The sequence below is a fragment of the Rhinopithecus roxellana genome, chromosome 20 (genome assembly GCF_007565055.1).
Source record: "Rhinopithecus roxellana isolate Shanxi Qingling chromosome 20, ASM756505v1, whole genome shotgun sequence".
Taxonomy (NCBI): domain Eukaryota; kingdom Metazoa; phylum Chordata; class Mammalia; order Primates; family Cercopithecidae; genus Rhinopithecus; species Rhinopithecus roxellana.
Genome location: NC_044568.1, coordinates 29411737 through 29427754, shown reverse-complemented (window position 1 = coordinate 29427754; position 16018 = coordinate 29411737). Strand labels below are relative to the sequence as shown.

Genomic DNA, 16018 nt, shown 5'->3' with positions numbered 1-16018 from the left:
TGAAGGGCTTTGAGTAAAAAAAAAATTTAAAAAGTGGCTGGGCCTGGTGTCATGTGCTGTGGTCCCACCTGCTCCTGATGCTGAGGCGAGGGGATTACTTGAGCCCAGGTGATTGAAGCTGCAGTGAGCTATAATCGCATCACTGCGCTCCAGCTTGGGTGACAGAGCAAGATTCTGTCTATAGGAAAAAAAAAAAAGCAAGTGCTGGGCATATAGGCCGGAATTAAATATTTACATAATATCCTCATCTTGGAAAACTGCTTTTTCCAGTAGTGCTGCTTTTAGATTTTCCCACTACTGCAGTTGATGGTTCTTAAATGTTTGGACCTCTTATATTATTTAGGTCAGTTTCCAAATTATACAAATTATTAACCGTTGTTGTCAGACCTCATTTGAATTAAAACAATATTTTACAAACTTTGAGGGTAGATTTGAGTTAGGATTTGGATTAAAACATTATCTTACAAACTCTGAGGGTAAATTTGAGTTAGGAGTTTCAAAACTTCTTTGAACAATATCATAGTTAGGATGTGGATTTACGGAGCTACTAGCTAAAGGGAAGGACACCAATCGTTGGGATGTATAAGTTTGGATCTGTTGCAAAATTAAAATGCTGCCTTTTGAGCATACCTAATAATGCACATTTAATGGAAGAGCCAGAATTTTTAGAAAAATGACTGACTTGAGGCTGGGCACAGTGGCTCATGCCTGTAATCCCAGCACTTTGGGAGGCCGAGGCGGGCAGATCACAAGGTCAGGAGATCGAGACCATCCTGGCTAACATGGTGAAACCCCGTCTCCACTAAAAAATACAAAAAAAGAAAAAAAAAAAAAAATTAGCCAGGTGTGGCAGGCGCCTGTAGTCCCAGCTACTCGGGAGGCTGAGGCAGGAGAATGGTGTGAACCTGGGAGGCGGAGCTTGCAGTGAGCCGAGATCACACCACTGCACTCCAGCCTGGGCGATAGAGCGAGACTCTGTCTCAAAAAAAAAGACTGACTTGATGTACAACCTTTTGTATATCATAGAAGGAAAATATTAGTTGAATATTTTGTTTATTTACCTGTTTGTATATATAAAATATGGGGCCCAATATACAATAGATTCTTTTTCACTATGCTTTTCACCCAAAATGTCTCACCAGGTACTCTGTTTCTAGCCATCTATAATTTCACAGATTTTTTTCTATAAAAGGGATATATTCTAGGTTGGGCATGGTAGCTCATGCCTGTAATCCTAGCACTTTGGGAGGCCGAGATGGGAGGGTTGCTTGAGGCCAGTAGTTCGAGATCAGCCTGGTCAACATAATGAGACCCCATCTCTTGTTTAAAAAAAAAAAAGATTTTTTTAAAAGGGATAATTTCTAGTCAACTATAAGTGATTTTAAGTAAAAAGCAATTAAGACATGTATGCATCTATACCTTTTGTAGACATAGTATAAATTCAGCTTAATCTCTTCAGTTTGGAACATCTTCCTTTCACAGCAAAAAAATTGTATTTGCTTCATAGGAAAACCCCTTTTGGCCAGGTTGGTGGCTCACGCCTGTAATCCTAGCACTTTGGGAGGCTGAGGTGGGTGGATCACCTGAGGTCAGGAGTTTGAGACCAGCCTGGCCAACATGGTGAAACATGGTGTATTCTACTAAAAATACAAAAATTAGTTGGGTGTGGTGGTGTGTGCCTGTGATCCCAGCTACTTGGGAGGCTGAGGCACGAGAATCCCTTGAACGCAGGAGGGAGCGTGCAGTAAGCCGAGATCACGCCATTGCGCTTCAGCCTGGGCAACAGGGCAAGACTCCCTCTGAAACAAACACACAGAAAAACTGCAGTGACTCACACCTGTACTACCAGCACTTTGGGAGGCCGAGGTGGGCGGATCATGAGATCAAGAGATCGAGACCATCCTGGCCAACATGGTGAAACCTCATCTCTACAAAAAATACAAAAAATTAGCTGCACGTGGTAGTGTGCACCTGTAGACCCAGCTACTTGGGAGACTGAGGCAGGAGAATCACTTGAACCTGGGAGACGGAGGTTGCAGTGAGCCAAGATTACACTACGGCACTCCAGCCTGGTGACAAAGCAAGACTCTCTAAAAAAAAAAAACCAAAAAAACAAACAAACAAAAAACCCCAAAAAACCTCTTTAGCATCACCTTTTAGCAGTGACGTAGCCCAAATAATTAAATTTGTCTCCTGATCTGGAGGTTTGGATTTGTCTCATCTCTCTTTCTGGTTCCTCCTTGGTTTCTACTTTGTAAACCCTTTAGGCTGGGGATCCAGTTTCTTGTCTGTGGATATTTTATATACAAACAGGACTGTGAGCTATTTCAGCCTTGTGCAAACATTGATGAATATCATCTGCAATGAATTATGGTTTAAGTTATTCTCTAATCAGTTTAGATGTGGCTCACTTTCTCAGGCAATCTGAGTGGGCTTTCAGGAAGTGGGAAATAAGATCTACTATTGATTGAAGAAAAGCAACCACAACATGAATAAGTCAAAATAATAGCCAATTGCTAAATAATTTCAAGTTTTTTATGTACGTGATTTTTTTCCCTCACCAATTTATCTCCTCAGTTGTTTGGCTTAAGTTATTAGTTAAATCAGTTTTTATTGTAAATATGATAATGACTGAAAAGTAAGAAAGGATAGACGTAGTTCAGAATAAGCTGAATGGCAGAAAGAAGCCAAAGGCTATGTGTAATCCATGGAATGAGTAATTTATAAGGAAATAATCAAGAATTCACTGTGTATAGAAGTAAGCAAGTTCATTCATATTCACATACTGTATTATATGATTTATTATCTTTGAGATGGGCAGGTGTGGTGTTCTTCTATTACTGCTTTCCCAGGGTGTTGAGAGTTCTAGTCCTTCTGTTTTCTTTTCTGGAATTACCAGTTTTCCTATGGCTGAAGGGAGAAAGTATTATTTATTTTGGGATCTGGAAGTATATTCTCAATGTTGATTTTTATATTTTGTATAACTGGCTTAGTTTGGATGAGGCTTCCTTTCTGTGAATTAAATTTATATGTGACTTGATCAGAGTTGTGTTTACTGATGAGGAGCTGAGACTTAAAGCCTTTTCACCTATTGTTAGGAAAAGTGATTACCACTTAGAACTAGGCTGAGACCTTTTGAGATGTGGGTCTTTCTTTAGCTCTCCTCAGTCTATGGCAGTGTGTGGACTGTAATATTTAGCCTTCACACTTAGAAATTCAGTGTTAAGGGCATAATATGTAAGTTCCCAGTTTATGATAAGGTGGGTATGTAGAAGTTTCATAGATTGATTATGTAAGAAAACTGACTTGATGTTAGTAGAACAACTGGTGTTGGAACAGAGATTTCTTAGATTGGTTTATGCTATTTATATTTAAATGTATTTAAATTGATATTTATCCTGGTATAAGATTGCCTTATTCTTAGTTGGCAACGTTAATTTAAGGTATGTAATTCTGAACTACTTTTGTCTTACATTTTTATGCCTGATAATCCAAGTGTTTACAAATTCCTACCTAATTTTTTAAAAGAGGTGCGGATTATAGTGAGATGGCCCACTTTGCCGTATAGCTGAGGGTAGTGGCGGAAGAGGCCACATGCTGGATGCTAAGTTAAATAGAGAAATAATTTATTTACACTTCAGTTTTTTTTGTTTTTTTTTTTTTTTGCTTAATGAATTTATTAGAAAAGCCAACACTTTCTGAAGTGAGTTTCTGTTCTACCATATTGAATGTTTGTAATACCGCTGTTTTGTGTGTTTTTCAGGATTGGCACAGCTGCACTGGCCGTTCAGGTTGTGGGTAGTAACTGGCCCAAGCCCCACTATACTCTGTTGATTACAGGCCTGTGCCGTTTCCAGATTGTACAGGTCTTAAAAGAGAAGCCATATCCCATTGCTGAAGTAGAGCAATTGGACCGACTTGAGGAGTTTCCCAGCACCTGTAAAATGAGGGAGGAGCTAGGAGAACTATCGGAGCAGTTTTACAAATATGCAGTACAAGTAAGTTGCTTTTGTTTTTTCTTAAAACCCATTTGTTTTTGGTTCCTTTGCTTTCCTAAGGTACAATGAATCTGTTAGATGGTGAAGTTTTAGAACAGTATACATTTAAATGACTTAGTAACATAATATATTAATTCTGATTTACTCTTGTCTGGGGTTCTACCTGAATCATTCCAGGACGTATTGGCCTACCCTTTCTAAAGTTTTTCCAAATGTTATTTCTACAGTTTTCCTTCTAACTTCTACTGTCTCTAAACTAGATAATTATTAAACCTAAATATTTAAAGCTTAAAAATGAAATACTGCACAGAAGCTATTTGTCACTAAAATATCTAGGCACCATTTATATAAGTTATATTACTTCAAAAGTCAAGATCACATTGTCTAGCAGTAACTATGGCAGATCAAGCCTGTGGTAAGCTGATTTCAAGTATGTTTAAAACCTTGATTAACTAGAATGCTGGGAGGGAAGCACATTTTAGATATGCATTAAATATTTGACTCCTTAATTCTAGTTTTTTTTGGTTAACTCTAGATAGAACAGAAAGCTTCTCTTCCCACCCCATTTTGTTTCAAACCTTAATGAAACATATAAAATTATAAAGTATAGTCTACTTTTCTATTAATACAATCCAGTGACTATAACTAGATCTATGAGGATCAGATGTTTAAAAGTTTCGATTATAAATACTACTGATCATTGAAATATGTGTAGGGCGAGTGTTCATAGCCTGTGGTACTTGTATCTGATGTGGCATTTGAAGAGCCATACTTATAGTGTAATGAACAATAATAGAAAAATAGAAAATTTGAGGGCCGGGAGCGGTGGTACACGCCTGTAATCCCAGCACTTTGTGAGGCTGAAGTAGGCGGATTGGTTGAGCCCAGGAGTTTGAGATCAGCTTGGGCAGCATGGTGAGATCCCGTCTCTACAAAATGTACAAAAATTAGCCGGTGTGATGGTGCGTGCCTGTAGTCCCAGCTACTGGGGAGGCTGAGGTGGGAGGATTACTTGAACCTAGGAGGTGGAGGTTGCAGTGAGCCAAGATTGCATCACTGCACTCCAGCCTGGGCGACAGAGTGAGACCCTGACTCAAAAAAAAAAAGAAAAATAGAAAATTCGAATCTCTAATTTCTATGAGGGCTGAAAAAAAGGACTTCGAGGAAAGAAACTTCAGTTTGAAAGCTGGAATAGTGAATATACTGCTTAGGAATAAAGGAGATTGAGAGAAATAGAATTTCTTTTTCTTTTCGGCAGTGATGTTCCCTGGGTCTTCGTGCTTCTGTTAGACTTAGACGGCTTCATAGCCTCTTTTGCATTGCCTTTACTTCTTTGCACTTTGAATCTAGAGAAACTTTTTAAACTTATAAAGATTTTACAGTGACATTAAAGGAATTTTTAGAGATAAATAGATCACCACACATATTACCATCATCCTGCATCAAATTTAATTTTTGTTAAATTTCATATTTAATTATATGTTTTGTTTTTTATCCATGTCTAAGGTTCATATTAAGTACTTTTATTAATTTCATTGAGTTAATGTATACTAATTTTGTAATTTCTCTTTTTAGACATTAAGGTTATTTCCAATTATTCTCTTTCATCCCCTTCTGCATCTACTTCTACAGCCCTCTTCAATGGACTTCTTCAATAGCCTCTTGTCTCCTAGTTCTTCGTCTTGAACCTTTTCTCTTCACTGAGCCTTTCTAAAAGAAGTTTGGGGCATCCCTTCCCCTTGAGTAAAAGACTTTAATGGCTATAGGATGAAGACGAAATTTCTTAGTGTAACATTAAGACCGTTTGCAACTTGTCTTGGGCCTATCTGTCTTGCCTCAACTCTAGTCATCACCTCATTGACACCGTAGTTCTAGCTCTACTGAACGTAAAACAGCTTCACATTGAGTTATTTCATGTCTCTATGATTCTGCCTTTGGTTCTCTGCTGGGAGTGCTCTTCTGTCTCTGATTTTTTTTTTTTTTTTGAAACGGAGTCTCACCCTGTCGCCCAGGCTGGAGTGCAGTGGTGCAATTTCGGCTCGCTGCAGCCTCCGCCTTCTGGGTTCAAGTGATTTTCCTGCGTCAGCCTCCTGAGTAGCTGGTATTACAGGCACGTGCTACCATGCCCGGCTAATTTTTTGTATCTTTAATAGAGACAAGGTTTACCCATGTTGGCCAGGCTGGTCTCGAACTCCTGACTTCATGATCTAACCGCCACCACACCTGGCCTCCATCTCTGAATTTTAAAATTGAATCTATGCTTTCCCAACGGCTGTAAGCTGTTACCACTCCTCTCTCTGTGCCTTCACAGTCTGTCATACATGTAATTTAACATAATGCTTATCACATTGTATTGAAATGTATCTTATAGGTATTTTTTCTCTACCAAATTTGAATTTATTTTTCTCCTTTAGCCATCCTGTACTGAGCAGTGTATTGGGTCTGGCAAATAGTTTGTACTCAGTAAATGTTTGGAAAATGAGTTTTAACTGTTTTATTTATTCTTGTAGGGTGAATTCCTAGTAGTAAGTGTATTCAAATTTTATTATCTACTTCTTCCACCTGAGCAACATCGTAATTATACTTTAATTCCCTTCATTCTAGGCAGGTAATGGATAGGTTCCAAAATTACAATGTTGTTGGAGGGGTTTGATTATTATTAGCACATGAAATCTTATTTGAATTGACTAAATGAGGGTTTGGTACATCATTTATGAATTAGTGTGAACTAAGTTTTGCTGTGTTAACTTCTCTGAAATCTCAGTCACATGACATGAGTGTCTTTCTGGCTCATGCTTCATGCCTGAGACTAGTGGGGGTTATGTCTGCCTATTAGAGTCACTTGGACCCAGGTGGATTGGAGATTCATCTCAAGACATGCTTCCCTTATCTCTGAGGCAGGAAAAGGAAATGGGACGTATCTCTCATTGGCTTGTAATGCTTCTGCCCGGAAGGAACTGTCACTTCCGCTATGTTTCATGGGTCAATTTAAAACTCTTAGACACGCCTATTAATATATTTGAAGGAAGTTAGAAAGAGCAGTGCCCGGAAGAAAAGGGGAATTTGTCAGTAGCCCTAATGACTATCACAGTTACTGAAAGTGTGTCTTGGGCATAATCTGTCTTTTAACTCCCAGATACACCCTGACAGTTGTTTTTCTGAAAATCATTCACAGTCAGTGCTCAGATTCTAGTTAGTCCAAATTGATATGGTTTGGCTGTGTCCCCACCCAAATCTCACTTTGAGTTGTAATAATTCCCATGTGTCAGGGGCGGTGCCAGGTGTAGATAATTGAATTATGGGGGCTGTTTCCCGCTTACTGTTCTCTTGGTAGTGAATAAGTCTCACAAGATCTGATGGTTATATAAATGATAGCTCCCCTGCACACGCTGTCTTGCCTGCCGCCATGTAAGACAGGCCTTTGCTTCTCCTTTGCCTTCCTCCATGATTGTGAGGCCTCCTCAGCCATGTGGAACTGTAAGTCCATTAAACCTCTGTCTTTTATAAATTACCCAGTCTCTGGTATGTCTTTATTAGCAGTGTGAGAACAGACTAATACACACATGTTATACTAAATATTAATATTTCAGCTTCTGATTGGCCGTGATAATATCATCAACTATGCTAAATTTCTAATAATACACATATTTCTAATAATATGCATCTAATAGGGGTTATATTGTGATTATGTAAGAGAATATTCTTGTTCTTAAGAACAAGGGTCCTTAATCTGTCACAGGATTAGAGATTTAAAGAATAAGGATCTCGATTCTGCAGCTTATCCTTAAATGTTCGTTAATTATGTGTGAGTGTGGAGAGAGAGAAAGCAAACGTGGCAAAATGCCACTTTTCAGTTGGTGAATTCAATTGGTGAATCTGGAATAAGGATATATAGGAGTTACTGTATGATTCTTGCAACTTTTTAATACGTTTGAATTTTTTTCAATAGAAAGTTAAAAATAATCATGGCACAAGTTTACAAAGCCTTTGTAAACATTAGTATTAACTACTTTTGAGCCATTATTGCTTTTCATTCTAATTGATGTTTTGAAAGTACTTTTCTTTTCCTCTGAGGCCTGTAAAATACGTGGACTATATTAATCAGTGATCTTTCAAAAACAAAGACTGGGCCCCAAACATTAAACCTAGATGGAAATCTGATTTTTAAAAATTCACAAATAATGCCAGATTTCATTTAAAAGGCTTTTTTTCCCCCTTCTAGTTGGTTGAAATGTTGGATATGTCTGTCCCTGCAGTTGCTAAATTGAGACGTCTTTTAGATAGTCTTCCAAGGGAAGCTTTACCAGACATCTTGACATCAATTATCCGAACAAGCAACAAAGAGAAGCTCCAGGTACAGTGTTCCCTTCTTGAATGCCAGGTTGCTTTGTCACTTTTTATTGAGATCTAGATAGTGAGTAGTTAAGTTTTGACCTTCAAGAAAAAGATATTGGAGACCCAAAGTAGTTGAAATGCTTTTACATTTAAACTGACTTTCAAATGTGATTGTTTTATATTTTTGTTTACACAAGCAGCTCTTTTATTTGCATGATCAGTACTAATAGTCAGTTTACAGAAAAAGGTAAAGCAAAGAATCATGAAAAGGTCAATATTTGGCTGGGTGCTCATGCCCGTAGTCCCAGCACTTTGGGAGGCCAAGATGGGTGGATCACTTGAGATCAGGAGTTCAAGACCAGCCTGGCCAACATGGCGAAACCCCATCTCTACTAAAAATACAAAATTAGCTGGGCGTGGTGGTGCACGCCTATAATCCTAGCTACTTGGGAGGCTGCGGCAGGCGAATCGCTTCAACCCGGGAGGCGGAGGCTGCAGTGAGCCAAGATTGTGCCACTGCACTCCAGGCTGGGCAACAGAGACCTCTGTCTCAAAAAAAAAAAAAAAAAAAAAAAAAGGGTGAATATTTAATTTAACTTAAATATGTAGACATTCTTTGATTCACTATTTTTAAATGTGGAGCCATGGCCCTTCCCTTATGTGTTGACCTGCTTTCTTAGAATCTTCATGATGCTTTTTATATAAATCACACCTATGATACATTACTTATAATTTTAAATTTATATTTATTTAAAGTGAAATGAATTTTAAAGATACTTGAAAAGTAATCAAAGTGTAGAATCCTACATTTACATGATTTAATCCCCAAACTGTAATACTTTATAAGTTTTCTTGCACATTTATTTTTAAAGCAGTCTTTTTTACTGAATCATCCTAGAACATTTGTTTGTTTTCAGTGAAACAGCTCTTTCATGTGTTCCCAGTTTATTTAATACTTAAATCCAACTGTTACAATAGCAAATGCAACTAACACAAACAGGTTGGTTATACACAGGAATTCAATTAAACCGGTAGGAGTAGAAGAGTTACAGGACTGCCAGAGAGCCCCCTGGCTATGGGCGGCAGCAGTGTGTTTTACTGCAGGAACGGAGAGCGGCCCGTGCTCCGACAAATCACTAGTGAGAGTTGGTTCAGTGCTTCTGTTGTCTTGTGTATGTAAACATTGAATATTTTGAATTTATAATTTGTTTAGATCTAATATGAAAACACATGCTGGGCTTTAAGAGAATAATTCCCAGAAAGAGTTGACGTCAACTGTGTATCTGGTTTTTTTATCTTAAAAACACACAGCTTCATTTTAAAGTGAAAAATCAAGATTCTGTTTTTTTCTTTCTTTTTTGAGGATTCTGATACTCATCTCAAACAACCTTGCTGATTAATATAGTTCATTTGGTTGTCTTAGCCGTAGTGTAGCTGTGAATACTGGTAATAATTTTTTTTTTAACTTGGCAATTCAAACCATGGCTCTGACTGCCTGTTTTTGGATTGTGTGTTTCTGAGAGAGATCCTATTAATTGACTCACATTTCCTTAGATTTTAGATGCTGTGAGCCTAGAGGAGCGGTTCAAGATGACTATACCACTGCTTGTCAGACAAATTGAAGGCCTGAAATTGCTTCAAAAAACCAGAAAACCCAAGCAAGATGATGATAAGAGGGTAAATATTTATTTTAATCCATTTAAGGTTTGAAAAAAAGAGGAGAATAAAGAGAGGAACAAAAAAGAAAAGTTTATTGTCTCCTACCACTCGCATTACTGATAAAATTTAGGTGTTTTCATCTCATCCTTGTCTTTGCCTGGATTTATTTTTTAAAGCATGTAAGCATTTTTCTCACTTTGTTTTGGTTATCATTCAAAAGGATAATTTACTGAGCCATTTCCCCTTTTGTTTCCAGTGTTTTGCATATTGTAAACGCTAACAAATAACTCTGATGGGTGTCTTTGAGTGTAACATTTTTTTACTGCATGTAGTATTAAGGAAGTAATACAAAACTGTTTCTTAAAGGGACTGTATGTTGTGTCCGAAATTTGGCTGTTTTCAACTTACAAAAGTTTCCATTTTTATTTAGTCAAACTCTTGATCTTTTTTTGTTTTCTAAGTTTAAGTCTTCTAACCTCCAGTGGCTTGATAAATATTCACTTTCCTTTCAGTTTAACTTTAGTTGATTTTTTAAAAAGTATTTAATTCTTTAACCCATATATTATTTTGAAGACAGCAGTTGTATTTTTCCCTCAAATAGCTTTTTATTTGACTCAACACCACTAATTAAATAATCCTTCCCATCCCCATTATCATCCATTACATTTATATGTATGATGGGATCTGTTTGAAGTCTACCTTGATCTGTTGATTTTTTAATTTTTATGTCTGGACAGAGTTTAGATTAGGAAAATATATTTGATATGGACAGGATGTGAAAATGGCAGTTCTTTGAAGGCTGTTGGAGATGCAGAACTCTGACTTAAGTGAGGTGTTGAGAATCATGTTAGCAATTTGATGTCATCAGTACAGAAGTCTTGTCATCAAAGAGAATACATTGTAGAGAAAGCAGAGCAGAAGGGAAGAACTCCTCCCTGGTGGTACTAGAGAAGGGGCAGTAAAGTAGGCCAAGGAGAGAGATAGGAACAGTGATCATCATGCTGGGGTTTAGTACTCCAGGACACCATGCTGTTTAAAACATGCAGAAAACTGGATTATTTCTGGCTTGAGATCAGATTAGGGATTCAATTACTCATTTTGTGTAGAAAGACAAATCCACTGGGAGTTGCAGAAAACTGGAACTTAACTCTTAATAAAGGTTGCCATCACTTAAAATGAAAGTTTTTCAAAAGTGCTCCAGAAAATGGTTAAACAAGAGACAGTTATTTAAAAAGTAGGAATCAGGATAATATTTGGAGTTAGCCTAAAACTCTGTCCTTTTCATTCCCCTAAGAGTTGAAAAGCACTGTTTTAGCAGTCAGGAAGGAAAAATGCATTAAAAAGTGCTTTTGTCTTAACAATGAGATCACTGATATGCTTATAGAAATCTCACTTTTAAAAATATATATAATATGTTCAGTTTTTTATTTATAATATTTTATCTGCTGATGACTTATATAAGAATAAAAGCATATATTTAGTACTTATGTTTTTATAAAATTAAATTTTTATTTACTGCTTTATGTTTTAAACATTTTTATATTTGAATGTATTAAATAGATAAATTTTCCAGGTTAAAAAATAAGTTCTGGGCTGAATGGGGTGGCTCACACCTGTAATCCCAGCACTTTGAGAGGCTAAGGAAGGAGAATTGCTTGAGGCCAGGAGTTCAGGACCAGGCTGGGCAACATAATGAGACCTCTACAAAAAAAAAAAATTTAAAAATTAGCCAACATGCTGGTGTGTTTCTGTAGTCCCAGCTACTTAGGAAGCTGAGGTGGAAGGATTGCTTGAGCCAGGGAGGTTGAGGCTGCAGTAAGCAGTGTTGATGCCATTGCACTTCAGCCTGGATGACAAAGCTTGACCCTGTCTCAAAAAATAAAATGTTCTGGGGGCTTTTAAATTAAATGCTAGTATATCATTTTGCTCCAGTAATGGTTGTTTATTCATGAATTTCAAGGAGCACATAAGGTAGTTTTAACATATGATAGAGAGATCATAGCGGAGAACACAGAGGCCATTTGACTTTGCACAGAATATGTTTTTTAGATTTGAAAGAACAATTTTGACAGGATGAGAACAGATGCCAAAGGCTCACTAAAGTGATTGATGAGGTAGGGGATCTGGTGGTTATAGCCACTTGTCACAGAACCTCACAAGAAGGGAAGTAAATAGTGTGATAGTTAACTAGAAGGAACTAGAGGTAAGAAAAAATATTTTGAAAGCAGGAAAGCTTTGAAGACAAAATAGAGCCAGTGGTGGAAAGGTGGAAGGTGCTAGGAAGAAATTTTGTAATATGAGAGATAAAATGGAATTTTTTTCAGTCACCAAATGGTAAGAAGTAATGTATTTCAAGAAAATAGTGGCTGCAATAGTAGCTCAAAGAAAGATAGTTCCTAGATGGTTTAATCATTTCTGGTATCCAGTTCCTTGAAATTTGTTTTCTCATGCACGTAGTATTGTAAGCATATACCAAAGAATCATGTCTACCTTATGCTGGTCTGCTTTTGCAATTCTACTGCCTCTCTGTATACAACCGCCTGAAGTTCAGATTATCATTCTGAACTTCACTTCCTAAAGCTATAGACTATAGTCATAAAAATGTTTCTTCAGAACCAGTCATAATCTTATGTGTACCTGGGTACTATTTCCAATTTATTTTGACATTCGGTTTTACTCTTCTGCTTTCTACATTAGGTTATAGCAATACGCCCTATTAGGAGAATTACACATATCTCAGGTACTTTAGAAGATGAAGATGAAGATGAAGATAATGATGACATTGTCATGCTGGAGAAAAAAATACAAACGTCTAGTATGCCAGAGCAGGCCCATAAAGTCTGTGTCAAAGAGATAAAGAGGTAAATTATAAAAAGCATTTGTTCATTATTGTTTTCATTCTTAGTACTCCTGATTAACATTCTTAGTACTCCTGATTACCACCACGTTCACTACTCTTTTCTCAAATACTGAGGATACATGGTGCAAGTCTTCCATCTGCAGTGTGCTGTCAAGCATTATAACTCTTGCAGCTGCCTTTTTGTTGTCTGAAAGAATAGACCATGCTTCTTTGTTTATACGTAATGTTTGTTCAGTTAGCATCGTATTCTTCACATGTGACTTTTCTTCTCTAAATTATAAACTCTCAAGGGCAAGGACTGTCCATCTCTCTTCGTACAAGAGAAAGTACAGGGAAACCTTGATAACAGAATAGGATATGTGGGTTGATTACATTTTCTGGATATCCCCAGTGTTAAACTGAAAGCCATTTTTCCTTCACATACTTTTAACTTTATAACTCTTATTCCATTTTCTTTTATTAGTGAATTGTAATGAGCCTGTTTGAATGCTTAGTGACTTCATACTTGACTTTCTGAGGCTCACAGTTAAGAACATTGGTAATTGTAGTTGATGGGTATTTTATATTGCCTCTGACATTAGTTAATATATGTAGAACATTTATTACGTGCAGAACACTTTGCTCAGTACTGCATATATTATGGAAGTAGCATTTTTTATTAAGTATATATTAGCTTGCTTTTATGAGCAGACCTCACTCATCTCTGATACAAAAGAATAAAATTATTGTATTACGCATAGTTAGGCACTTACATCTTACTGTGATAAGTAAACCACTTGACTATCCATGTGAGCTTAAAAGGGACACACACTAGTGAGGCCATATTTCCAGGATAGAATTAGATATACTGTTTTCTCCTGCAGTTTGCAGGTATCTGCCTTATTTTGTTTTGTAAGTACATTAAATACTTAATGTACTTACAAAATATGAGAATACATTGTAGAGAAAGCAGAGCAGAAGGGAAGAACCCCTCCCTGGTGGGACTACAGAAGGGGCAGTAAAGTAGGCTGGGGAGAGAGAGAGGAGTGGTGATCATTACATTACAAAACAAAATAAACGTTTTATTATCTGGATACTTTCAAACTTTTTCAGATTTGTTTAACTAAACATGCATGATATATCTAACCAAGAAAGAGAGCTGTTTGATTTTTCTGTTACAGAATTTTTCTGTGTTCTTGAACAAGTTTCCTATGTATTCTTTCTCCACAGACTCAAAAAAATGCCTCAGTCAATGCCAGAATATGCTCTGACTAGAAATTATTTGGAACTTATGGTAGAACTTCCTTGGAACAAAAGCACAACTGGTAAGCCAAAAAATTACACCTTTTTTGCAGTCTAATTGTCACTCAGAAAGCTCATGCAATTTTTCATTTCAAATTTACTCCACTGATTGTCTTACTGTTATTTTTGTTTTCAATTTTTTGAAACCATTTTATTGAAGTGTGATTGGCATACAAAAAGCTGTATATATTTAATGAATACATCTCAGTGAGTTTCGGAATAAGTATACACCCATAAAACCATCACAATCCTCATAGCCATAAACATATCCATCACCTCCAAAGTTTCCCCCTACATCTTTTGTGATTATTATTATCATCATCATTATTGGCTTTTTTGTTTTGGTGCTGGTGGTAAGGACGTTGAACATAAGGTCTAATGTTAAATTAACAATATTGTTAGCAATAGGCACTTTTCTTTGTAGTAGATCTCTAGAACTTATTTATCTTGCATAACTGAAACTTTGTTCCCTTTAACCATCACCTCCCATTTTCTTCTCCTCTCATCCCCTGGCAACTCCTAGTCTACTCGCCATTTCTATGAGTTTGATTATTTTAGATTCCACATGCATTAAATAGGTGAAATCATACAGTACTTGTCTTTCCGTGTCTGGCTTATTTCACTTAGCATGATGCCCTCTAGTTCCATCCATGTTGTCACAGATGGCAAGATTTCCTCCTTTTTTAAGGTGCATAATGTTCCATTGTATGTCTATACCACATTTTCTTTATTCACTTATGTATCAGTAGACATTTCAGTTGTTTCCGTATCTTGGCTATTGTAAGTAATACTGCAGTGAATACGGAAATGCAGCTATCTCTTTGAGATCCTGATTTCAGTTCCTTTGGCTATTTACCCAGAGGTGGGATTGCTGGATCATATGGAAGTTGTTTTTTAACTTTTTTAGTAACTTCCATACTGTGTCCATAATGGCTATACCAATTTACATTCCAAACAACGGTGTACAACGGTGCCCTTTTCTCCATATCCTCATCTTCACTGGTTATGGTTGGTTTGTTTTTTTTAATAATGGCCATCCTAACAGGCATAAAGTGCTTTCTCATTGTGGTTTTGATTTGCATTTCCCTGATTATTAGTCATGATAAGCACCTATTTGATTTTTTGGTGTTAAGTTTCATGAGTTCCTTATGTATTTTGGATATTAATCCCTTATCAGATATATGGTTTGCACATATTTTCTCCCATTACATAGGTTGCTTTCTCATTTTGCTGAACTTTTTTTTCTGTACAGAAGCTTTTTAGTTTGATATAATTTCGCTTGTTCATTTTTGCTTTTGTTGACTTGACTTTGGTGTCATATCAAAAATACCATGCCCAGACCAATGTCAAGGAGCTTTTAAAATATATTTTCTTCTAGGACTTTTACAGTTTCAGGCCTTACATTTAAGTCTTTAGTCCATTTTGAATTAATGTTTATACACGGTGTAATATAAGGGTTCAAGTGCGTTCTTCTGCATGTGGGTGTCTGGTTTTCCCAACAACATTTTTTTGAAGAGACTGGCCTTTCCCTGTTGCATGTTCTTGGTGCCCTTGTTGAAAATTAGTTGACCTTCTAGCTAACCTTATAGAGTTTATTTCTGGGCTCTCCATTCTATTCCATTGGTCTGTGTGTCTGTTTTTGTGCCAGAATCTTACTCTCTGATTACTGTAGCTTCGTAATATAACTTGAAGTCAGAAAGTCTGGTGTCTCCACGTTTGTTCTTCCTCCAGATTGGTTTGGCTATTCAGGGTCTTTTGTAATTTCTTATTAATTTTAGGATTTTTTAAATCTATTTTTGTGAAGAATGTCATTGGAATTTTAATAGGGATTACATTGAACTAGTAGATTGCTTTGAGTGGTATAGATATTTTAACAACATTCTTC

At 36.8% G+C, this 16018-nt stretch overlaps 1 protein-coding gene across 1 annotated transcript in view; it reads left to right on the top strand.

The window, feature by feature from the left end:
• LONP2 (lon peptidase 2, peroxisomal) overlaps nucleotides 1–16018 on the top strand; it is a 108963-nt gene that overhangs the window by 5878 nt on the left and 87067 nt on the right. Inside the window, exons 2-6 of the mRNA XM_010354870.1 lie at nucleotides 3764–3998; nucleotides 8221–8352; nucleotides 9888–10010; nucleotides 12690–12853; nucleotides 14062–14156. Of these exons, the coding sequence (XP_010353172.1) occupies nucleotides 3764–3998; nucleotides 8221–8352; nucleotides 9888–10010; nucleotides 12690–12853; nucleotides 14062–14156 (749 nt within the window). The remainder of the gene's footprint in view (nucleotides 1–3763; nucleotides 3999–8220; nucleotides 8353–9887; nucleotides 10011–12689; nucleotides 12854–14061; nucleotides 14157–16018) is intronic.